The 24688-nt window shown below is 39.0% G+C and overlaps 1 protein-coding gene across 3 annotated transcripts in view; it reads right to left on the bottom strand.

Annotated features, from left to right (window-relative positions):
- Positions 1-659: 659 nt before the first annotated feature.
- The window catches only part of FAM237A (family with sequence similarity 237 member A), a 30126-nt gene continuing 6097 nt past the window's right edge, over positions 660-24688 (bottom strand). The window contains exons 1-3 of one of the 3 annotated variants that reach the window (XM_011717922.2): positions 7232-7499; positions 5181-5596; positions 660-1350 (exon numbers count right to left, since the gene is read on the bottom strand). In XM_011717922.2, coding sequence (XP_011716224.1) covers positions 1217-1350; positions 5181-5592 — 546 coding nt within the window. In that variant the 5' untranslated portion in view covers positions 5593-5596; positions 7232-7499 and the 3' untranslated portion in view covers positions 660-1216. Of the gene's footprint in view, positions 1351-5180; positions 5597-6906; positions 7058-7231; positions 7500-24688 lie in introns of those variants that run through there. The other 2 variants (XM_011717924.2, XM_011717923.3) reach the window with 2 other exon arrangements.

Here is a 24688-nt window from a genome sequence, read left to right as displayed (position 1 = left end):
AAATGGTGGCAGCTTTTTAATAAAATACTAATTTTCCCAGTGAGCCAAAAGCTGAGGCTGGGCCTTCTCCCCCACCTCTTTCCCCAAGCTCCTTTTTCCTGTTGTCAAGACTCAGCTAATCCTCAAATGAAACTGTGTTTTCTGATAATAATGCTTTAGATGCAATTTCTAGTTTAAGGAGGCCCTAATCATTCAATGAAGACATTTACTGAGGCTTCCTTTGGACCTGAAAAAAGCAAGGGAACTGCTAACATATCTGAAATTCAAACTGGCTGTCAATCCTATATATTGGTTATAATAGAATGATTGGAGAGTTGGGAATAATTAGAGATAAAAATAGCATTGTGTCTCGAACTCACATACATTTGCTAATTGGGCTTCTCTGCTTTAAACCTTGTTCAGGCCTGGTCATTTTATCAGGGAAATAATTATCTATGGGTTCTTCTCTTATAATGCTGTTCTTTTTATTTTGCTTTTCAATGCAAAGTGTAAACACTTATAGAGGTATAATATTTAATCAAGTAACAAATGTGCTTATTGGGAAATAGTTTGTACCTATTTACACTTAAACATTATTAGAGTTTGGATGTCATTTGTGGTAACATTAAATATTGAAATAAAGAGACTCCAATAACATTACCTGGGGTCCAGAACTTTTATTAATTTTGTTTTCATTAGAGGAATGCTTTATTTGCCAGTTTTTTGTTTTGCTTTACTTTTTGCTTCATTCAGTATTCGAAAATAAGCTTTCAAACAAGATTCAGGTATCATAGATTGTCAGTAGCTAGTAATTAATAAATATCATCCCTTATGTGCCTATGCATAAGCAATCCAGTGGTTAAAGTATTGGGAGCCATGCAGTGTATTCAAGTTAAATGTATGGCACACTAGTTTATTAACATGTCAAGCATCCCAAACTGAACTATTAAATGGATACAAAGAATCCCCAAGTCATCTCTGGAAGTCATTTAACTCCTTTAGACTGTGGGATAGACTGGCAGTAATGTCACCATTTGAAGAAACATGCTTGCAGCCTAAAATAAAGAAATAAATAAATAATAGAAAGCAGCTTTAAATAAGCATACTGAGAGAATTTGGGTTCATATTTATCTCTGGGCATTCCCACCATTTAAAATAAATAAATAATCAATAGTTAAGGAAAATGTTATATATTTGTATATTTAATTCCAAAGCATGAATTAGCTCTGAGTTCAATTTATTTCCTCTTTATTTCCAGGTTCACTTTTCCAATAACACTAGACCCACTTCTACGCACATGCATGCTTATCAAATCTTCAATCAACTCTTTCTTCTTTAGTAAGGAGGTCCTTAGTTGCTGAGAATATGTACCTGAAAGTAGAAAAGTGGAACTTCATAAGATCACCAAATTAGTTTCAGGTTAATTAAATATCAATAAATTATTTTTAAAAGGCAGGTTTGATGTTTCTGCCACTCCAATATAAAACTTCTCTATAAACTGATTTCAGAGGAATATATGTCAATGTGTGTTTGTGCAAAGTCTTGTGTCCTATGTAGTTTAGGTATATAATCTAAAACAAATACATTATAATAAATACATTTTTGTCAATTAATAGGCATTAAAATATTTGCCTGATTTTAAAAAAGTGAAGTCATTATATATTTTTAAATATAAATATGAAGAAAAAAATATAAACCACCCATAGTATAACCTCCTAGAGATAACCATAGTTTTGTGTGTGCACACTTTATACTATAACTTATTTAACCACTACTCTATCTTGGGACATTTAGATTATTTCCAGGTTTCCTGTTACTATAAATAATATTGCAATGAATAGCCTTGGATTGCATCATTGGCTGCAGCTCTAAATGTTTCTTCACAGTAGATTTCTAGGTGGGTAATTGCTGAGTATGTGGCTTAGAAAATTTCTTGGAGTGGGTGAAGTAGAAAATCAAGCATTTGAGAGTCTATTTATGTTTCTGAACAATTGTTTTCTCTTGTAGTTAGTGTTTAAAATATAAGCACTATGAGCATTTGCCAGCTAGTGAGACACCAGCTGCAAACACCAACAGATTACATATCTAAATTTTAATTTTCTGATCACAGAGGAAAACAAACTCACTATTTTTCTAGAACATACAAACTGCCAGGCTCAGGAAAGGGGCTTTTTGTGCCTCCCAGTGGCATAGCAAGGTTTGTTGAAGGAGGAGCCACCATTTTTGACACAAAATTTCTTCATTTGCATTGAAGCCTTTACTAACCCACGAGTTACCCTCAATTCTGTTATGTTCTATTTAGGAGTCATCAATATGCTCTTTCCCTAACTCTCTCTCTCTCTCTCTCTCTCTCTCTCTCACTCACCCTTTCTCTCTTTCTCCCATGACATAACCCATCAAAATTTAGTGGTTAACTTAACTCTGGGTACATCCTCTTCATACCTTCTCTTGGATACCTCAACCTTCAGCTATTAGCCCATGTCTTTCTAGACTAAATAACAATGATCTTTAGAGGTTTTTCTCATAATGACATCTCTAGCCCTTTTATTTCTGAACCTCGTCTGTTCCTGCTCATCACTGTTACAAACAGCCATAGTGTTCAGGTCATCATTCAGCTCCATCAACTGTCCTTGGGGTGAAGCTCTTCCAGGTTCTTCTTCACAGTTAAATAAGTGCCTTTCGTATGTTTCTTTTTTATATAATCACAGTACATTGGAACAGAAAAGATGGGACTTTGTGTGTCATCTACTTTCCATACACTTCTTTTTCAGTTGAAAGAACTGAGGGCTAAATTAGTTAGTTAACTTGCTCATGGTTACACAGTTATTTGATATTTTTTGTTTTCATATTTGTTGACTCAGTATTAACAAATATGATATATTAACATGCAAAATTATATAGGAGTTTTATGTTTTTAACAAAGTGTGATTCATAGTAAGATTTATCAAGTGCATTTAAACTATTTGATTTGAAGATATCAAAATAACAAGAACCTTTTTGCATATTACGTAGACACTTATTTTAGTTCTTCTTGTCTTCTGCCCTGATGATGTGATTTCCTTGAGAACTACAGAGACAAGCACTGCTTCACCTTCTCTCCTGTCCCAACCTAACAACATATTATCCCCCAGGGACAAAAGAAAAACATACTGGAGGATCCATGCAGGTACATTCAGAGCCCAGTTGAACCACTAGAGATTTAAGCAAACCTCTTGAGATGAAATCTCAATGTTCCTGTAACTATTTAACTTTTGGACGTGGTATTTCCTTGACCCAAGACCCTCTTTGACTGTGATTATACAAACCAAATGGAAAGTCTTGTTTCTTGGTCTGCAAACAATTGTTTGTGTCAAACGTTAAAATAACCTCAATAAAGTGAAACGCTCACTCCTACTATTTGGCTACTTGCATACCAACTCCCTAAAGTTTGCAGACCAGCTGAATCACTAACAACTCTGTAGCAAGACAAAGGAAGTGGCTTCCAAATCTGAAGCTGTCTTGGAGAAAATCTTTATAAAATAAATGTGTGTGTGTGTGTATATATATATATATATATATATATATATACTTACTGTGTGTGTGTATACACACACACACATATATATAACATTTTGGAGAACAGCTTTATAAAATAAGTGTATATATATACACTTATTTTTTTGTGTGTATATATATGTGTATATATATATATACATACACACACACATATATATGTTACATTTTCATGTTCAGCCAAATACCAATAATATTTTCATTTATGTAGTAGACATTTCTTTGAGTTATTCAAAGTGAGTGCAAGATAGAAAAAATATTGCTGGTGATTTGAGTAAGACAGTTAATATGATTTTTAAAATATGGAAGAAAAGGCCCTACAGATCATCCTCAGCAGTACAGAATTTAAAAATATACAGTCCTTACTGGTGCTGATGCCTGGGCAGCCTCTGTTCAAAATATTTTTAAAATATGGGTGATCAACATTTAAAAATATTCATTTGGTATTTCTACTTTAGTAGCAAGGCTGCTGAAATAATATTTCCTCTAAAAATGAAATTGGTTTGAGTTACAATAACACCAAAATAATAAACTTATCTGTCAATAATAGCCGTGAGTTATCTGGGTTTTTTGGATCAGCAAATCATGAGGATTTTTAATTACTAAGGTTAAAACAAACTAGATATATAAAAGCTCTAAAACACTTTGGGAAATGGTAGCACTAGAACTACCATTGTTAATTGCTATTTTAATATGGAGATTACAGGAATATGTAACAATTCTAACACTAAAATGTACAAATGTATAAATTAGTTTTGCCCCTATTTTCGAGTTGTTTATATAATTCTAAAGAGTTATGGCCACTCAAACAGCCCTTGATACAAGGTTTCAATGCTCATTGGTTGAAATGACATCAAAAAAGGATAAAAATAATATGCATAGGGTTCAGGCATCTCTCTGCTTACTCAAAGACGCTTACTCAACCTCATTCTAATTCTATAAGGGACTTTTTTTTCTGTGCCCTCAGACGAGACTATTTGAATATAGTATTTACTTCAATGAAAAACTCTAAATTTGTAGCAAGTTCCAACTTACTAAAAATTAATTACTCAGATTGCTGCAAGTTAATTACTTATTTGAGAGTCATTCAAAAAGCAACATGAAGTGAATCTACATGCCAGCTGACTTTTTTACTCTTTATTTCTTCAACCGAATGCCTCTCAAAGAGCCTCTCTATTTACATGAAAGCAATGTTTATTTTCAGTTTAAGGAGGGCAAGAGTTTATGTGCTGCAAATGTTTCCTAAGCTTATATTCAAGTCTTCTCAATTCCACGGCAAGTAAACACCAGGTTATGACTGCTAGTGTTCAGGCTAATAGTAAAAAATAATGTTGATCTTGGGGGATCTGTTTATACTTTTTTGTTGTATTTTGGGAATCGTGCTTTTTGTCTTTTCTTTCTGACTCTTCCTTGCTGCTGTTCACAGGAAGTATGAGGAAAAGGACAATATGTTGATATAAACAGCTACTATGCAGTGCAAAAAGAAGTACTATCTATCTTCCTATCAGTTGTGTGCTCTTGGGGTTCACCTCTTGAGAGGAATATATATGACATTGGATTCCCCTAATGCCATTTCCCTCTTCCTCACAATTCAGCACATTCATACTTGATTGACCCTTTCAAAAGACACGGGAGCTGGGGTTGACCACCTTGTTTACTCCTTGTGTGCTGTGGCTGTGCTGCTGAGATTTTCTCTTCCTCTCCAGCCAATTGCCTCCTTCCTAAGCCGTGGTTCCTAGAGAGCACACAGTCCACATAGATGTCCCAGAAGAGTTGAGCCAGATCCCAAAACAGTGCTCCATGCTTCAAGTTCTCAGATGACTTCAGGTAGATCATAAAATCCCAGAAGCCCGAAACAGTGTTGGAAATGCGAGGCTTCCGCATTTCCAGGAGAAGCACTGAGGAGGATTCCCAGCACTGAGGATCAGCTTGGTTAAGAGCCAGCAGGTCTGTCTGGCTATGGCAGAAGAAAGGAGATACACAGCACATTCCCACAATGAGCAGGGAGCAGGTGAAGCTCAAGGGGTGGTGGATCCCTCCTCTGTTCCCAGGATCAGCCATGGCCCTAAAACCGCACAGGATGGAAATATTTCATATCAGTCCCCGCTTATGCTCCACTCAGTAAAGAAAATAAGTATGCCCTTAAGAACCTTAATTCCAGCAAAGGAAACACATCATTGTCGCTAAGTAGGGAAATCTTAGCCAGGCTCCCATATCACAAGCTCCATTCTATCTACAATGACTCAGTGCCAGGCCAGGGAGTGAGCATAAATCCAAGATAGGCCAAGAAATATTCACTCCTAAGATGTGTTCCTTTACAAGATGAATAAATTAATCTGCTAATCTGTTTTTCCCTAGTACAGAAGAATGTAATCTAAAAGAATACTAAGTGAACATTTAAAATTTTGCTGCATGGCTTTAACTATTCCATAATATCTTAGTGAAGCCTGGCTCTCCTAATCTAGGACTTACATATAATTAAGAATTTATATATATTTAATCTTTAGATGCATTCCTGTTCACAGTGACTTTTAATTTTTTAAAAAATACATTAGAATTGTCAAATGTTATAGTGAAATTAACACAAGACAATGTGCTAAAAGTATGGATGAATATATGTGGAAACAAAGAGACACATATTCAACCAATTAGAGTAGAATCAATAAGCATTTTACAAATACCTAAAATGTTCTGCAATTCTGATATAACCTTCATAAAGATAATGTTTTATGTTTTATAATTTCTCTATTATTGCTATGAATCCCAAGGATTTTTAAAAAAATGTGACTCTCATTCAACTTTTCTGGCTTCCAATGTCTTGCCATAAAATTGGGGCATCCACAGACCACTTGGAAATTTTTCTTTTGCTACCACTTCAGACAAGTGCAATGATAAATGATGCTCTTAAAATAATAGTAATCTAAAAGTTCACGTTTTTCCAGAAAAAGTGTATCTATTCCCTCACAGACTATACAAAATGTATATCACGTTTAAACAGCTCTAACATAAAGAAAAAATAAGAAGGGCACATGCTGCTTACTTTCAGGTTTGTACTATATTTCCAAACCTTTAGACATTAGTATCATGAAAGCAAGCAAAATACAGCTTATGGGAATACTCTTATATTGGAACATTTAATGATAACACCATAAGATGGATAGTCTGTCTCTTCTGAACAGTAGGACATGTTTAGGTACTGTTCAATACATATTTCAGAAAGTGTCTTTGAACATGCATGTTCCTATATTGAAGAAGCATGTTAGAGATACAAGAGTATTCAAAAACTATTTCCTCTATCTTTCACATCATATATGCATTATCTCTACTTGAAATCATATTTGTTGTGTCCCTTTCCCAACTAAAATATCGAGGTACCTTGAAGGGTGGTTTTCCTAAAGGACAAGTCTAAGTTTTCAGAGGGCAGGACTCTGTCCAACGTACTGAAGTTGGCGTTATCCAGGACTCCCTGTCTGCTGGCGCCACGGCGCTCAAATTGGCTCCTTTAGGTCCCCTTCTAAATTTTAGGAGAGGCTTCCCAGACCCTGAAAAGATGTTTCTCTGAGTTCCTTGAACCTGGAGTCCTCCGTGCACCCCGCTACGAGCCCCGCGCTGAGTCTCGGCCCCGCACTTGATTCCACAGCCTCACCCTCCGCAGGGCGGAGCTGCCTGGGACCCGCTCCGTCCTTTGGGCCCCACTCACCTCCTGACTCGGCGGCTCTACTCCCAGATGGCACAAGGGCTTCCCTCCGCACTCACCCGCCTGGCCCCTTCCAGGTTTCCTCGAACGCGTGGAGAGAGTTCCCTCGAGTGCGCGGAGAGAAAACGCTCAGGCTGCTCCCGAGCGAGTGGCTGTCCCCAGCTTCCGCGTCCTGGAGGCTACCGTGCCTCTACTTAAGCAGTGGGAGTGCTCGGCGCCTCTCCAAGTCTACGTCAAAGCTCCTGGAAACTGCCGCCACCTCTCGCCTCCAAGTCCATCTCCCGCACCCTCCTCTTCTCTCCCTCCCCGGAGAATTTCGGTTCAGGAAAGCAGCAGGCTTGGCCACACACTCTCTCATCGGCCCTGACCCGCACCCACTCTGCACCTGGCGGAGTTGAGCCTCGGTGCGGCTGGGCTTCCCGCTCCCACCTCGTGGGGGCGTGCCGCTGCGGCGGGAACTGCAAAGTTAGGGCCCAGCTCCGCGCGGGTCCGGGGAACAGAGGGGTTCCCGCTCACCGCATGGGCCTCGTCTCAAAATAAAGGGGTGTGAGGGAACACTGTGGACTCTTGGGGTCGGAGGAGCGACGTGAGCACCCTCTCGACACTCAGCAAGGGCTCAGAGGAAATAAGGCGCCTTCTCGATATATTCCGGGCGTGAATTTCTCCTGCCTGCCTGTAGCCCTGGGGTGAAAGGAGAAAAACACCCCTGAAGGCAGAGATGAGGATAGGGACTTGGCGCTGCTGGAAGCTCCCCCTGACTGGGGCCAGGACACCCGGTTGTTTGCAGACCCTGGCCTGGGTCACTCAGGAGACTGGGTTGCTGCTGGCATCGCTTTGGTCGGTCCCTCAACCCCCCAACAACCCCGCTCCAGATTTCACAGCAGGGTCCCTGGTTCCCAAGAAAAAAAGCGCCTGGGATTCCCTTTGATTCTCACCTCACAGCTAGTTACTATCCTAGTCCCAGATTAGAGCCCTGTCACTGCTCCAGTGCTCCTCTGAACATAAGTGCCCACCTTAACTGAAACACACCCAGTCAAGGGGCCTGAGGCAAAAGTCTTCCCTTTGCAAGTGTTTCCAGGTTTTGGCCCTCCCCTGAAAATTCCTTCAGCCCCTGAAAACCACTTGTAGTCTCCATTAACTGAAGGCTTTTGTGCCAGCTCAATAGTATCCATGGTTACCTTCGGAGGGGCACAAGGCTTTATAGTAAGATTTGCTGAAGCCACAGAGAAGCAGCCCCCTCCCCAAGGTACTATTAAATAGGAGGTCTGAAGAGGAGTTCTGGGGGGCTCTGAGCTATTGCTCCTGCTCAGAAATGATGGAGTGTACTTCAGTTTCTCCACGTGTGAGCCGGGTATCTCATGCCAGCTTCTATTCACCCTATAGGGCTGTGGAATAAGACCAGGGTGAAGTCTTGGACTTGCTTCCTGAATTTCAAGGAGCTTATGCCTTTGGAGAAAACATACTTCAGGACATCATCCAGGAGAAGTTCACCAACCTAACGAGACAGGGCAACATTTAAATTCAGGAAATCCAGACAACCCCAGTAAGACACTCCATGACAAGATCAACCCCAAGACACATAATCATCAGATTGACAGAGAAAGCATTTGGAAGTGACTCATGAACGTCTGGAAAAAGGAATTGTACCGGTATCCTAAGGCCAAAGGGTTGGGGGTGCAATTTCAGGGGTAGAAGACAGTACAAGCAAAGGCAGGGAGAAAGTGCTCACCGCAGTTCATGCTTCTAGGGAGCGAAGTCAAAGAAAGAACTGTAGAGAGGGAAGGTTGGACAGAACAGAGGTAAAGATGTGTCCCCTGCTTTGGGACATGTCAATAGTTACATTATTGTTGAAAACATTAATATATAAATATGCAGTGCTTACTTTATTTTCAAGTGCCTATGTGTTAGGCACTATTTTACATGCTGTGTATACAGAAGGAACAAAACAAAGTCCTTGGACGCATGTAGCTTACATGCTAGTTGAGTCTGGAGTGGCAGTGAAAAAAAATTTATTGATATTTTAATTTTAATTTTTAATTTTTTTAATTTTTTTATTTTTTTTAGACAGAGTCTTGCACTGTTGCCCAGGCTGGAGTGCAGCGGCGCGATATCGGCTCACTGCAAGCTCCGCCTCCTGGGTTCACGCCATTCTCCTGCCTCAGCCTCATCAGTAGCTAGGACTACAGGCGCCCGCCACCACGCCCGGCTAATTTTTTGTACTTTTTTCAGAGACGGAGTTTCACCGTGTTAGCCAGGATGGTCTCGATCTCCTGACCTCCTGATCTGCCCGCCTCGGCCTCCCAAAGTGCCGGGATTACAGGCATGAGCCACCACGCCGTTAAAATTATATCTATACACATATATACATATACATGTATACACGTGCACACACATATATATAAAATGATTTATGGCTTCTAGTTTCTATGTTGAATGGTGAGTTTACAGCTATCTATCAAAAACAAACACACAACTAGCTAATTAAATAAACAAGTAGTGCCATGCATGAGTCAATAAAGTTTATCTGTCATTCTGAAGCCAAAGAAAAAATATACGAGTAATGTCAGATGTGATAAGAAAAACAAAGGGTCAGCCAGGCGCAGTGGTTCATGCCTGTAATCCCAGCAGTTTGGGAGGCCGAGACAGGTGGATCACCTGAGGTTGGGAGTTCAAGACCAACCTGGCCAACACGGTAAAACCCCGTCTCTACTAAAAAAAAAAAAAAAATTCAAATACATATACAAAAATTAGCTTAGTGTGGTGGCACGCACTTGTAGTCCCAGCAACTCAGGAGGCTAAGGCACGAGAATCGCTTGAACCCAGTAGGTGGAGATTACAGTGAGCCCAGATCATGCCACTGCACTCCAGCCTGGATTACAAAGCGAGTCTCTGTGGAAAAAAAAAAAAAGGGTCATCAACAAAAAGTAAAGCAGGGAAAAGGATGATGGAGAAGAGCTATTTTATATAGAATACTAAGAGAAGCCCTTCCTGATAAGAAGATATTTGAGCAAAGACCTAAAAAAAAGTGAGAGGGTGAGTCATGCATAGTAAAAGAATGCTTCAGGCTGGGGTTGGGGAAAACTAGTCTGATGGCTTTGGAACAAGTGCGGTGTGAGAAGGATGTTTTTGAGGCATAGTTGCAGGACTTGAAGTCAGAGAAGTGACCAAAAATCCATGTTGGTTGCTCAGTAGAGAACAGACCAGAGGGGAGCAAGGGATGAGGCAGGGAGCTCAGTTAGGAGCTTGCAATCAAGGTGGGTAAGATGGTGGAATAGATAAGGGTGGCAGCAGTGGAGAGGGTGAAAGTGGTCAGATTCTGAATATATTTTGATGGTAGAAGGGACAAGACTTGTCGATGAACTGGATATAAGGTCCAACAGAGAGAGAGAGAAGTTGAAGATGACACCAAGTTTTGGGGACTAAGTAATTGGAAATTTGAATTTCCATCAGCTGGAAGGAGAAATGGTTTGAGGAATAGGTTTAGGAAAGGGAAATAAGATTCTGGTTTTACACATGTTGAGTGTGAGATGACTGACATCCAAATGGAAATTCCTAGTAGGTAGGGAAGAAGGGGGAACTTAAAATAAATATTTGGGATACAGTGCTCATGAAAGAGGTCCAGATTTGGGATTTCGTCAACATGTAGGCAATATTTTGAACCATCAGAGAAAAGTGTAGAAAGTGGCTACAATAGTAGCCTTGGGATAGAACCTGGAAAATGTCAGTATTGGAGTGATTAAGAAAGTGATAGGAGGAATCAGGAGAGTGTGCTGCTTTGGAAGCCAGTAAGGTAGAGCATAAAGAATAAATCAACCATATCACACAAACTCAGCAAACGGGGTCAATAAAATGAAGACGAAAAATTCCATTGGATCTAAAAAATAGCAGGTCACTGAGAAACTTGTTAAGGGCAATTTCAACTAAATGTTAAGGGAGAAGAAGTTGTGGTGGGCTGAAGCAGATATGGAAGGTGAGAAAATGAAGACAGTGCCTGTGGAGCACTCTCCATGAAGTTCAAATAAGAGGGAGAAAGACTGTAGTGGAAGGTTAGGAGTTGGGCCTTGGCCATGTTTACAGGCTGAGGGAGAGAAACTCATAGAGAGAGAGGGGTTGCAGATTAGGAGAGAAGGATGACTAGTAACCTCAGAGGAAACAATAAGCAACAGAGGTAAGAAGATAAGGAGGAGCCAGCCTATAACACAAGGGCAGAACACTTGCCCTCGAAAATAGAGGGAGAAAGGGAGGCTCTCTGTTGATGTGGATATGTCTGCAGGTAGTGTGGTGGGTAGGGGGCGGAAGTTAAGAGACACGTGATCAATGGTCTCATTTTCTCAATGAAGATGCATAGTGATCCACAAAAAAAGTGAATGAGAGTAGGTGTTAAGTAAGAAGCTTAAAAAGAGCAGAAAAGCTGTGAATAATCCTTGAAGGAAAGAAGAGAAGAGAGAGGAAAGAGGAGATAGACTAAAGAACAGTACTCAAATCCCAGGTAAAGTTTGCATCAATTTGTCATAAATCATTTTGCATGCTTGTATGGCTTTTATGAGGTAAAATAACATAATAGTGATAGACTATCATGCCATGGATCCCTCACTTGTTATAAGTCATTGATTCTTAGATGCAATTTTTTGCACATTTAACACCACTGAAATCAGGCTGTATCTGTCAACTGATGGCACCTTGTAATTAGAATTGCAGCATTTTCTTTTAGTTTTTTTTTTTTAAACAATGAGATGTCTACAATTTGATATACTCAAGTGCTTTTGATTTGATATAATGCTTTGGGCACATTAGTTAATCTTTGTGAAACAGATTTCTTGCCTGTTAAATGGGCAGAAATGTCCCTCATGGTTAGTAAGGATAAAATGAGATCATATACAGAAAACACTTAGAATGGTGCTAAATGTAGCAAGACTAGACAAATATTAGTTATTTTTTTTCTTCTACAATGCTTATCTGACTGAATGTAGGAGAAAAGAATGGTCATTATGCCACTGATTAAAGGAATCAAGGGCGTAAGCAGGTTAGAAAAAGGAGCGACTGCAGGCAGAGACATGAAAGACTGGGAGGAAAGTGGGGGAACTGGAAGTCTCACTGAAGGCAGAGAAAACAGGTGTAAGTGGAGTAAGGAGTGGGGATACTGAAAGGCAGGAGAGGGCGATTCATGATTCAGATTTCAGAGGTGGAGATTTTCCCATCTTTGTGTTCTGAATCCTAAGCACAACCACTGAAATAAGTGGCTAAGATGAAGTGATAAAGCCCACTGTAATTGAGCACCACCTTTCTTTTAAGTCTGAAAATAATGAATTGAAATGGTCTTCCTGTTTCATAGAAGCTGAAGGTGTGTGACATCACCATCCTAATCAGATGGCCTAGAGAAGCTCTTGACAATGGGAATAAAAATTATTTTAAAAGATAATGTTTTATGTCTAGCTGGTATCTGCTCATATGCTTTTTTTTCTTTTCAATATAATAGTGATATGTTGCATAAGGATGATGTTTCAGTCAACAACGAACTGCATATAAGACGGTGTTCCCATGAAATTATAATCTATATTTTTACTGTACCTTTTCTGTGTTTAGATGCACAAATACTTACCACTGTGTTACAACTGCCTACAGTATTCAGTGCAGTAACATGCTGTACAAGTCTGTAACCTAAGAGCAATAGGCTATACTCTATAGCCTAAGTGTGTTGTAGACTATGCCATCTAGATTTGTATAAGTACACTCCATGACGTTCACACAACAACGAAATCGCCTTACAATACTTTTCTCAGAAAGTATCCCCAACGTTAAGTACTGCATGACAGTAATTACTTGGGACAGGAAGTTTTGACCTTCAGTATACTTTTGTACTGCCACCCTGGAATATAATGTCCTGATTAAACATTTCTCATAAATATAAGTTACCAACTTGCACTTGTAAATTAACTAATCATCTTATTGAATTTTTAAATTTAGAATGAGAACTTAACCACTACATACTCTGTTGTAACATCTATTTATATTTATTGGTTATTGGGGCAACTTGGCAAGATTCTTGGGAAGGGGAATATATGTGGGTTTTTTTGTTTGTTTGTTTTGGCTTTTTTTTTTTTTTTTTTTTTTTTGAGAGAGTTTTGCTCTTGTTGCCCGGGCTGGAGTTCAATGGCACAATCTCGGCTCACTGCAACCTCCGCCTCCCAGGTTCAAGCAATTCTCTGCCTTGGCCTCCTGAGTAGCTGGGATTACAGGCACCTGCCACCATGCCCGGCTAATATATATATATATTTTTTGTATTTTTAGTAGAGATGGGGTTTCACTGTCTTCGCCAGGCTGGTCTTTAACTCCTGATCTCGTGATCCACCTGCCTTGGCCTCCCAAAGTGCTGAGATTACAGGCCTGAGACACCACTTCCAGCCATTTTTTAATCCGGATCCCCACTCTCAACTTGATAATTGCGAGAGGAACATGGCATTCCAATTCCTGCATTTAGATAAAAAGAAAGCCACCACCAAGTCATTTAATTGAAACACTCTATATTCTGTTGAACACATAAGGATGCTTAGTTTGATGTCTTATCTTTGTGGTTTCATTTTCACAGATTAGACTGTCTAGCAAAGGCTAACATTTGGATGGCACCTACATTTTACAAAACATTATTTTCATATACATGGTCTCAGGTGACGTCAAAGAAAACACCATTTTTTTTTCCTTCCTGTTTCCCATTAAGGGATTTTCATTGGGTCACTTAGTTGATTAAGAGTGATGGTTCCTTTTCTAAAACTTAGCTTGATTCACTGTCATTTATCTGTCCTAAGTAATGTGCATTGTCTGTCACTCTCTATTAACTTTAGCATATAGTCTATCCTTATTCCTCTACTTGCCCCCCAATATCAACTAGGAAGGAGCAGAGAAAATAATTTTAACAATTTTCTCAACTGCAGAGAAATTTTCTCAATTTCAATTTAAATTGTTAAATTTTAACAATTTTCTCAACTGCAGAGAAAATAATTTTAACAATATTCATCTGAACTCAGTTCATCACAACATCATCCTGACTTGTTAAAAAATATTCAGAAAACCAATGGTGATTTTAAAATTACATGATGCTAAATAACTGGTTTGACTGGCATTTGTCACCCAAAGAGTTGCTTCAGCTTTGTGCCGTTGCAGCCTAGGGCTTAGGATGACTAGTTGAAAAGTAAATTGCAATTAGCTGAAGGTGCCCCATGGGTAGATTTTCTGATTTTTGCCACTTGAAGCAATTCTCAAAGACATTAAAAAGGACTTCTGATTAGTTTTAATGAAATTCGAGAGCAGTTATATAGATAGTTTGCATCTTCAGCGGTGCATTAATTTGCAAATGATGGGGACAACCTTTAAGAATTTGGTGCTTCTTTAACATTTAGGATCAGATAGCAAAAATAATTATTTTTCTCCATTCTTTTGTGCTTTTCCATCATTTGGAAATGGCAATAAACAAGGACAATTTCCTGGAATGCTCATTGGGGTAGGTGGATGAGTCATTCTTAAAGTGTCATCAAATTTATACGGACAAGTTGCAGTGAAGTAGTCAGATGATATCGGACATTGACTACAAAATGTGTGAAAAAGGAAAGTTACTTGGGGATACAGGAATAGTTCATTCATGTTTTTTCTGCTTGTCCAACTGAAGACACTGTAGTTGTAATAATAGATGTAGTAGTGTTTTTTTTTCCCCCAGGGTGCTTATCAAGATACTTGCATTCTTTGACCATTCTTTCAAGCAGGTTTCAAAACCCATAGGGATTCCTTTGGCTTTGCAAGAGTTGGGTTTTTCCTTTTGCAATTATCCCAGCAGTTCAAGAGTGACTATTACAGACATCGACTTTCAGAATTGTCCTGTTTTTTGTCCTACTGATTTCCAAAAAAGACTACAATATAATTAATTCATTTTCAATTTGGTTTATATACCAAGGCAACAATGACAAAGGTCTACGATTTTAGAATTGTAAGTTTCCTTTTCCTAAGGCTTCAATTATGATGGAGTAGAAAAAACAAAAAAAAACCATAAAATTTCTACTTTAACATATAGGAAGCAGGATTCACCAAGCCTAGAGTCCAATGGCAGTCATGGACTTTTGCCAAGCTGAAAATGTCTGTGAAAAATGAGGATGTAGACCTATATGTTGAATGCATAAAACCTCTTACAGTTTGAGCAGGGCTTCCGGGATGAGGAGATTTCCTTGATTCATGTATGTCTAAGGGAGTTGGTTCTGCTGTGCACTATGTTACTATACAATTTTGTTCATACTTGCATTATTTGCTTAGTGTATTCTAATTGCTATACATGCCTATCTGTCTCTCCTCACCTTCCCACTGCTACTTAAACTAGACTATGAACTCCTTCAGAGTGGGAGCCATGTTTAACCATTCTTAGTCTTAGAGCCCAAAACATGTATGATAATGTCCTATTCAATGTTGGTTGAATTTACATATGAGAATTGCCCCTTTTTGAATCTGAGGCTGGAGATGTGAGTGTCATTAATGAACTTTGGTGAATTTTCTTTCACATGTCTGGACAGTGAAGTAAAAACGTCAGTCAATTAATCGAGGTTGTTTTCTTCATCCAGTGCCCAAAATGTTAATTACACTTTCGCTGAATGAGGATGCTGCTTTGATGTGATTAGGAACACATTTTCTAAAATGAAGTTTCTGATTGAAAGACTATCATCTGAAAAGTAGATGGCAGGTATAAAAAAAGTATAAAACCTTTTTTCTCTGAAGAAAAAAAATTCATATCCAATGATAAGATTTTAAATTTATGTCATTAGAAAACTAGAAATACTTTAAATCTAGTTTGAGATCATTTTTGTAACATGGTGCATCAGCTAGGAATGCATTAAGCTGTAAGTAACAGAAAAACTGACTACATGTGGCTGCTGATGTTAGTTCAGGGGTCCAAGGATGTTAGCCCTACATTTCTATAATTTTCTTGACCTTTCTTAAACCCATAGGTTGGTTGCCACAGCTCCAGACATAAAATCTATACGTCAGGCGGGAAGCAAGTGGAAGGATTGCTCCAGCCCAGTCACATCTACCCGCTTTTAAGAAAGAAACTAAACGCATTTCATAACCCTCAACAGTGGACATGGGCTTGAAATTCATGAACTATATCTAAATCACATGGTAATTAAGAGATGCAAACAAGTTTAGGCAAAAAGACCTTCAGTGGGAGAAAGTAAAGTACTTTGTCCGAGGAGTTGAGAATGGCTTTCTTTGGAGATAGCAAGTTTAATATAAGGTAATGTGAGCTGATGGGAAACCATGCATTGAATAAATTCAAGCTTAACCCTATATTAGAATAATTTCTTTTCTGCTTATTTTTTTATTTTCTTAGGGCTTGACTTATTCTCTTAAAAATGAAAGTTTATTATTACTCATCAAACATTATTTATTTGAGAAATAGAAGATGCTGGTAAGAATGCAATGATGGTTGCATAAACTATTTGGGACTGCATGTGAAAGTCCATCATTTTTAGGACTTTAAGCAGATCATTTCATCTATCCTATGCATCATTGTTCTCCTCTGTAAATTGAGTGGGTCCAATTAGGTAATCTCAGAATTTTTTCTTGCTTTATCAATTTATTATTCCATGATTTGTGACACTAATCTATTAATTCAATAAATGCCTAGAAATCCTAGTGTTTAGCAAATTATTAAAATTAAGAACTAGAGTGGTAAGATCACTGTAGAAAAGAGTTAAACGTCGATGTATCTCCTGAGAATCTATTACACTCCTTGATATAAATGAGAGAGAAATTCTTACACTTGTACACTAAGAAATATGCACAAGAACATTCACAGAGACACTATTCATATGGAAAATACAGGGAAGAACTCAAATGCTCCAAGAGTAGGAAATGAATAAATAAACTGTGGTATATTTACACAATAGACTATTTCACAGCAGTTAAAATGAATGAAGTAGAGCTAGTTGGAATACCACGGATGGATTATAGAAATATAATATTGAGAAGGAAAACGTAAGTCCCCAAAGACTATACATGGAATGTCAATACCCTTTTTATAAAGTCAAGACAACTAAAACTTAATAACACATTTATTTAGAATAATAAAAATTATGTTTAAAAAGTATGTTTATTGTTACCAGAATCAAGGTACTAATTACATTAGGGGAGAGGAGGCCAAGAACATGATAGAGGAGTTTAACATAGGCAATATTAATTACTGTCAATGTTCTAATTATTATGTTGAGTGGTAGACTCATGGATATGTATGATTTTAAATAAATACGTAAGTATATAAACACATATATGCATATGAAAGGCCAATGGAATCATGATAGGGTATATCAAAATATAGGGTATATCAATGATAGGGATAATGATTAAATCCATTCTGTGCACCTATATTTCAAGTAAAAAAAATAGAAGTCCATATTGCCCATGGAACATCTTTATTCTCAGCTAATGTTCTTCATTCCTCATGTAAAACAGATGGTGCAAACATTAATTCATCAAAAATGGTAGAATTCTCTTGGCTATTTAGGATGTCTTCTATTAAAGAGCCTAGTCATTTAACTCATGTCAATAAAACAAGGAGGGAAACTGGAAATATATCACACACTGTCCTGAACTCTAGTTGGGATGCCAACAGGGAAGACAACAGTCACTGTCTATTTTCTGTGACAACCAGTCTCACCCCTGCTCCTTCACCGAAGTGAGGTCAGGACAGTGAGATGTGAGGGGTCATCCATAGCATCTTTCTGAGCAAAGAGAAGATTGTTGAGATGACTAAATACTTGCTATTTCAAAGCACATTCTCTACTGGGTGCCATCAACGATCATCAAGATATGTTTTAAACCACTGAAGAATCCACAAGCTAATGGAGAACACAGCAGACAAGAGCAGACAGAGTACAAGGCACTGAAATATAATGACAGACATGCACAAGCAAAAGCAATTCACTTGTTTAATATTACATGTGTGCATGCACACACACACGCCGTCTGTCATGGACGTAAAGGAATATATCAATGGATAAAGTTAGCAAAGTCTTTGCTCTCCAGGAACTTCCATTTCTCCTGGAGAAGACTAACAATATTTAAGTGAACAAATAGATCAACAAGATAATTTTAAACAGTACAAGTAAAACAAAGACAATACAAGCATGTATTATGATAGAGATCAAGGAGAAAAACATTGCGTTAAGAGCAGAAACAACTTCAGTCCTCCTAACTTTTGAAGATCTTCAATCCATGCTGGCTTTGAAATTGCATCAATGCTCATTTGAACAAAATCACAACTCCTTCTGTTTATAAAATGGATCATCCAAATTGAATTTTGTATTATCCAAATTGAAGTGTCATTAGGCATGCACATCTGAAACCACTGAAACCTAACCAAAGTGTATATGGAGAACTTAAACCTCTTCACCATTCAGCCAGTCTGCAATCAGGCTCCTGTTTAGTACCCTCCCCTTTCTTGAAAACCTTCAGGATGACTGGTGCCCCCTACTCTCCTGCAATAGCTAGCAGCAACTGAAGAAAAGTCCATTTCTTTCAACAGGGCCGTGCTTCTTGCATGTCTGAGGGTTATACCCTAAGATAATTTAAATGTATGTGAATATACATAAGCACAGATTTTTAAAGGCAAGTTACATGTTCAAAGATATGTTATATATTCAAATATTCATACAAATAATCTCCATCCTATCTGTGTATCCTATATCGAGACTAAGTTTCTTACCTAATGCACATCTTGAGGTAGCCATCCATATGTCACTCTGATTTAATAATCATGCAGAGCCAGGCACGATGGCTCATACCTGTAATCCCAGCATTTTGGGAGAATAAGGTGGGTGGATCACTTGAGGTCAAGGGTTCGAGACCAGCCTGGCCAACATGGTGAAACCCCAAAAGAATACAAAACTTAGCCATGCATGATGGTGGACACCATAATCCCAGCTACTCAGGAGGCTGAGGCAGGAGAACCGTTTGAACCTGGGAGGCAGAGGCTGCAGTGAGCTGAGATCGAGCCACTGCATTCCAGCCTGGGCAACAGAGCGAGACTCTGTCTCAAATAATAATAATAATAATCATGCAGAAACTTCTAGACTCTAACAGAGTTGTGACATCAACCAAGGTGCTGATTAAGTTTTAGTGAGAAGTTTACAATTTCCTATATATCTTCTGCTGATATATGAGTTTGTAATTTTTTTCAATTCATAGACCTGATCTAGAGTTACTCTGAGAAAACTGACTACCTCTGCTCTCAAACACAACATCTGCCCTTGATATACAGCATAGCTTATCTTCCCCAGTAGAAAAAAGTATTTTGGAACAAGCTTCTTGACTTTTTAGTCAACACCTCTCCCTTACTGGGTAACAAGCACAAGTGATGGAACTGTTCAGGGGATCTATTACACAATCATTGCATCAATCCCTTTCAGGACCAGAAGGATACCACACAATAACCCACACTAGAAGCATGTGCTGTAGGCATTTCATAAACACCCAGCAGTGTTTGTGACGGCTTGTTGGTGCTGGTTGTGAAGACTGTTGAACGCTTACTTTTTCCAATTATAAACATTTCAGATGTAAAAGTCTAGAATGGGGAGGAAATTAAAACAGCAAACAGAGTTAAAGCCATGCTTATCTGTTAATAGATCCAAGCCCCCTTTCTCTGGTCACTTTTGAGAAGTCATATTTACTGACTGAGGTGTGACGCCTCCCCCCCGCTTTCTAAATCACTGTAGTTTAAGCACACTGTGTAGAGACCCACAGTCCCCGGCAGCTTTCCAGATACCACACTTCTCCCTTTCTCTAAAATTGTTCCCAAGACAAGGGTCAGCCCCACCACACATTCTATAGAACAACCTTTCTCACATTGAATAGTAGGCATGGAAGCATTCGCAGGCCCCCGTATCTGCAGGCAGGAAGAGTATTATGAAGGGATGGGATTATTATTCTTTCGGGATGCTTTCAGGACTTTATTTTTCCATGGTGGAAAACATCACTTGCTTTCAAAAGCAAGATTTCACCATTATTTTTAGCTGCCGCTCACATTTTTTGTAAGGAGTTCTCTTTCAGATATTGACCACTTTTTGTACAAGCAATTCAAAATTTATCTTTATCTTGCACTATAATAAAAGTAAATACATGCAAGACTTGGTAACCAAACGAATTGCAAAGCTACTTAGCTAACTATCAAAATATTGCACATGAGTCAGCCAGAGACATGACCTATGTTACAAAATATTTGTAATTGTCCACTAATATAAGTGATATGTGACTTGTGGATATATCAATTGCTTGCCTTTCTGCATAACTTGAAATTGCATACATGTAGTCAAAGGACTTCCTTCAAAGATGTTCATCTGTAATTCATTCATCTGAAAAAGCAAAAAGCTTTTTATTCCATATCGGCAGCTACCCACTCAGTACATATGCTGAGAACAAAGCAAAAATTAACTGAATTGACCATTTTTCCTCCTTTCATCTGAGTATTTGGTCTTATATAAATATGTGAATACAAGGCCTCATATTTTTTAACTTTAATAAAGAAAGAAATATTTATTTATTTGTAATCACAACAAATTAAATGTGTCTCCAAGAAAGGAGAGGTTGCCAAGAAAGGAGAGGTTATACAACTTTCTGAGAACTTGATGAATAACAACTAGAGCCATGTTGGTTAGCTGCACCCATTCCTTCCTACTTGGATTGCCTCCTTTCATTTCATATGCTCAGCTCACACTTCTCAAAATACTAAATGCTTGATGAAATGTCTTAAGTGTCTCACCTCTTTTTTGTATGACACTGAGCATATAATTTGGAGACTTGAGAACAATCACAACTTTCTTTGTGTTCTACCTGTGATGACCTTTTGCTCTTTTGTCATAGTGGCCCAGGAATAAGATTTTTCTGTGGAAAGCTATTAGGAAGTTATTGATAAACAACTACTCTGCAGATAAATCAGAATTGGTTTCTAATAAGTACAGGAGTGTAATTCTCATCTCTTGTTCCTGGAAGACCAAAAATCTTGCAATTTCAGCTTCAGCCTAAAGAAAGTACAATTGTGGTTGTAGTAATGAAAGTAAATGTTTCTTTTTTAAAATAATTCTTTTCTAACACAGAGATATTATCAAACACTTCTTTAAGTGTGGACATCCTAGTTTCCCTCGAAAGTGTTTTAGGTATCCTATTAACGTTCCCAGGTCTTTGGTAGTTGGGTCATATGTTGTCCATTACGGATTCCCCATCAACTGGAATCATGGCTACAGTGAAAAGAGCTGATTCATCCTTTCTTCATCAATTCTGTTCTTGGAACCAACAAAATTCAGTTCTGCTGTCAATTATCTTTTAGCACACAGTGCCCATCTCACAGAAATAATGGTCTCTCAGGTCATTTATTCTATATTTTTTCTCAGTCTCTTCAGTCCCCTCTCTTCACCTCTCCCTTGCTTTCCCTTTCTATGCTACTTCCCCTGGAAATTGCCTCAAGTTTTTCTGGTTTAAATTATTTTATGGCATAAATTATTATGGCTTAAATTATGACTTAAACTTTGAATCTATACGTGGTTCTCAAGTAAATATTTCTGTGCTAGCCCCTCTGATGAGTTCCATATTCTTTCAATAGCCTGCTGGACATCGTCACCTAGATTCCCTTTAGCCCTTCAACTCCAACAGATCAAAATGGAATATATCTCTGCTCCCTAGATCAGGATCTCTTCCATAAAGTCACCATCAGCCCAATCACCAGATATCAAACCTGGCCTTTATCTTTTACTCTTCCCTGCCTCTTGCTTCCCAAAATCAATGCACAGTTCTGTCGATTCTACTCATATGATCTTTCCCTTCTTCATTTCGCATTGCCAGAGCCCTGTGTCAGTTGTTCATTATCTCGGACCTGTGGTATGGCCTTGGCATCCTAACTGTTTTGTGCACCTCTTGCCTCTCTTACCCACAGTCCATCTTACATGTGACTAGATAGCTTCCATTACTCTGATCCTCAGAAACCTGCTCACAATTGCCTGCAGAACCAAGTCCACACTACTGTTCAGGATCTCTACAACCTTACTCAAAGGTACAGTAGCTCACTCCTCACTTCCTTCCTTCCCCCTTTATACACTATTTGGTGATTAAAAACAAACTGGTGATTGTTCCAGATGGAGTTTCCCAGGAAGCAGTCTCTGGGGCAGAGATTAGCAGGCAGTGTTGATTGGGAGTGCTTTTCTACAGCTGTGGAAAAGAAGGAAGGAGGCAGGATTGGGTGGAGGGAGATGAATTTCCATGCAGGAAATTTGTTGGCAAAGGAAGAGCTTTTGGAGCTGGGATGTCTTTTCACAGATGTCCTGAGTTGGGGTAAGAGGGCTTGGCCTTGAGACCCCCACGTTGATAGTCATTGGGTGCAGTCTACTTTGAGGAAGGCAGTTTTCTTCAACAGATTCCCCAAAAGGGCCAACTGCAGATGCCCATCTTTCCCTGACACTCCCAATGGATAGAGAAATAAACACCATATAACTCCTTCATTCCGCCCATCATGGCACCTATCCATTTACCCCCTTCCACTCTCACAATCTCACATTGGCACTTTTCTTTAAGCTCAGTGGCAGGCTGCTAGCTGTCTCTCAATGCCCCTTTCTAAACTTTTTTTCTTTAGGAATACCCCTTCCTCCCCATTACATTTTCTAGCCTCTCTGCACTAGATGTGCTTATGTTACTAAGTTCTAAGCAATCCATGTGATAAAAAGTGATATTCTCAACTGCCAGATTGGTATCCAGAGGAACTGGTAGGCCTCCTGTGTCTCCTCCTTTCCCTCCTGATTCCTGGAAGGTAGACAGGCTGAGGGGAGCTGGAACAGCTCATTCGTTCCATGAGGTGAAGGCTGGTGCAAAGGATTGCACAGCAAGAAGCCAGCAGGTGTGTGGGGCCTCCCTACCAGCTCTGGACTGCTCATCCTGGAGAGGAAATCTTCACTCTTCTTTAAACCTCTGGTTATTTTGGTCATCGTTACATCAGCTGAACTTGCGTATCCTACCTAGCTCAAGTTGCAACATTTTCCTCTCCATTTCCTTATACCTGTAGTATACCAATTGTTCAAATGTTACCTCCTCCATAGAATTTCTTTGCTCTCCTCCCTGCACCCCTAGAGTGGGAATATTGAGGTGGTTCTTCTGTTGACTTTTCATAATTATTTATTTGTATTTTCCTTACCAAGAGTGACACTTTCATCATAAATGAAATTCTTCCCCTATTCCTTAGCCCTTTTACCAAGCTGTAATGTCTGGTAGGACATCTGGGTATAATATTTTCTGACCCACCAGGTGCAGCAAAGTCTTTTACTTGGTAAGTATCTTTACTACTTGTTGACTGCATTAAGTTCTTTTTAATATGAGATTGAAAGTGGCATTCCTGTGACTTTTCACTCATCGGTTTTGTAACAGAAAACTTTTTCACTCATCAGAGGTAACAGAAAAAATCCCATTTCTTCTTGCAATGATCCCTAGAGACATTTCAAGCTGCTTAACATATTCCCTCTCAAGTGGAGTGGCCTACGAATAAATTTTCAGCCTTCCTTGGGTCTTGTGCACACACACCCACTCTCTCTTGTTCTAACAAAAGGCTAGAATTTACATTTAGAGAGTTAAGGTTTTCCAAAACAGATCTCCTGGTGGTGACAATAAATAATGGTTCCAGCAGAATCAGCTCATAAAAGTAGGCAGCAAGAGATTCTCTCTGAGGATCTACTGCTCCTCCCCTACTGTGCATGTTTTGGTGTCATAAGTGCTATTTTCCATGTTCTCTTGGGTCCAGAAAAGGATTCGAATTCAGACTGCCGGTGGCATGATTATGACCCTGGCACTTACTAGAATGGTGATTTCAAAAAAGGTGCTAAACCTCTCCAATTGTGAGTTTTTTCAACTATAATTGGCTATAACACAGTGGTGTGCTCTGTAGTCCCAGCTACTTGGGAAGCTGAGGTGGCAGGATCCCTTGAGCCCAGGAATTTGAGACTGCAGTTAGTTATGATCAAGCCACTGCACTGAAGCCTGGGTGCCAGAGTGAGACCCTGTCTCAATCAATCAATCAATCAATCAATCAATAAAATGGGAATAAAAGAAGGGCAATAAACTGATGTAATTAGAGGATGGGCTCTGGAGCCTAAAATACCTGGGATTTCATCCCAGCTCTACCACTAACTGGAGCTCCCATGTTCTCTGTAGAGAGCTTTTTAAAGCTCTCTAGAAAGCTTTAAAAAGATCAGGAAAGACTTCATGAAGGGGTAGTACATATTTGAAGTGACACTTGGGGATGCATAAGAATTTGACTGGGCCGTGGTGGGCAAGAGCAGTCTTCCTAGTAGTATAAACAGATTAAGCCAAAAACCAAGAGGCTAGAAAGTACGTCTTTGCCCTGAAGATACTGTCCCATCCTTTTTTGAAGCCAGCAGAACATGGCACATGGCACGC

The sequence above is a fragment of the Macaca nemestrina genome, chromosome 11 (assembly GCF_043159975.1).
Source record: "Macaca nemestrina isolate mMacNem1 chromosome 11, mMacNem.hap1, whole genome shotgun sequence".
Taxonomy (NCBI): domain Eukaryota; kingdom Metazoa; phylum Chordata; class Mammalia; order Primates; family Cercopithecidae; genus Macaca; species Macaca nemestrina.
The sequence above is the reverse complement of the archived record's forward strand: the minus strand, read 5'-3'. Positions and strand labels throughout refer to the sequence as shown.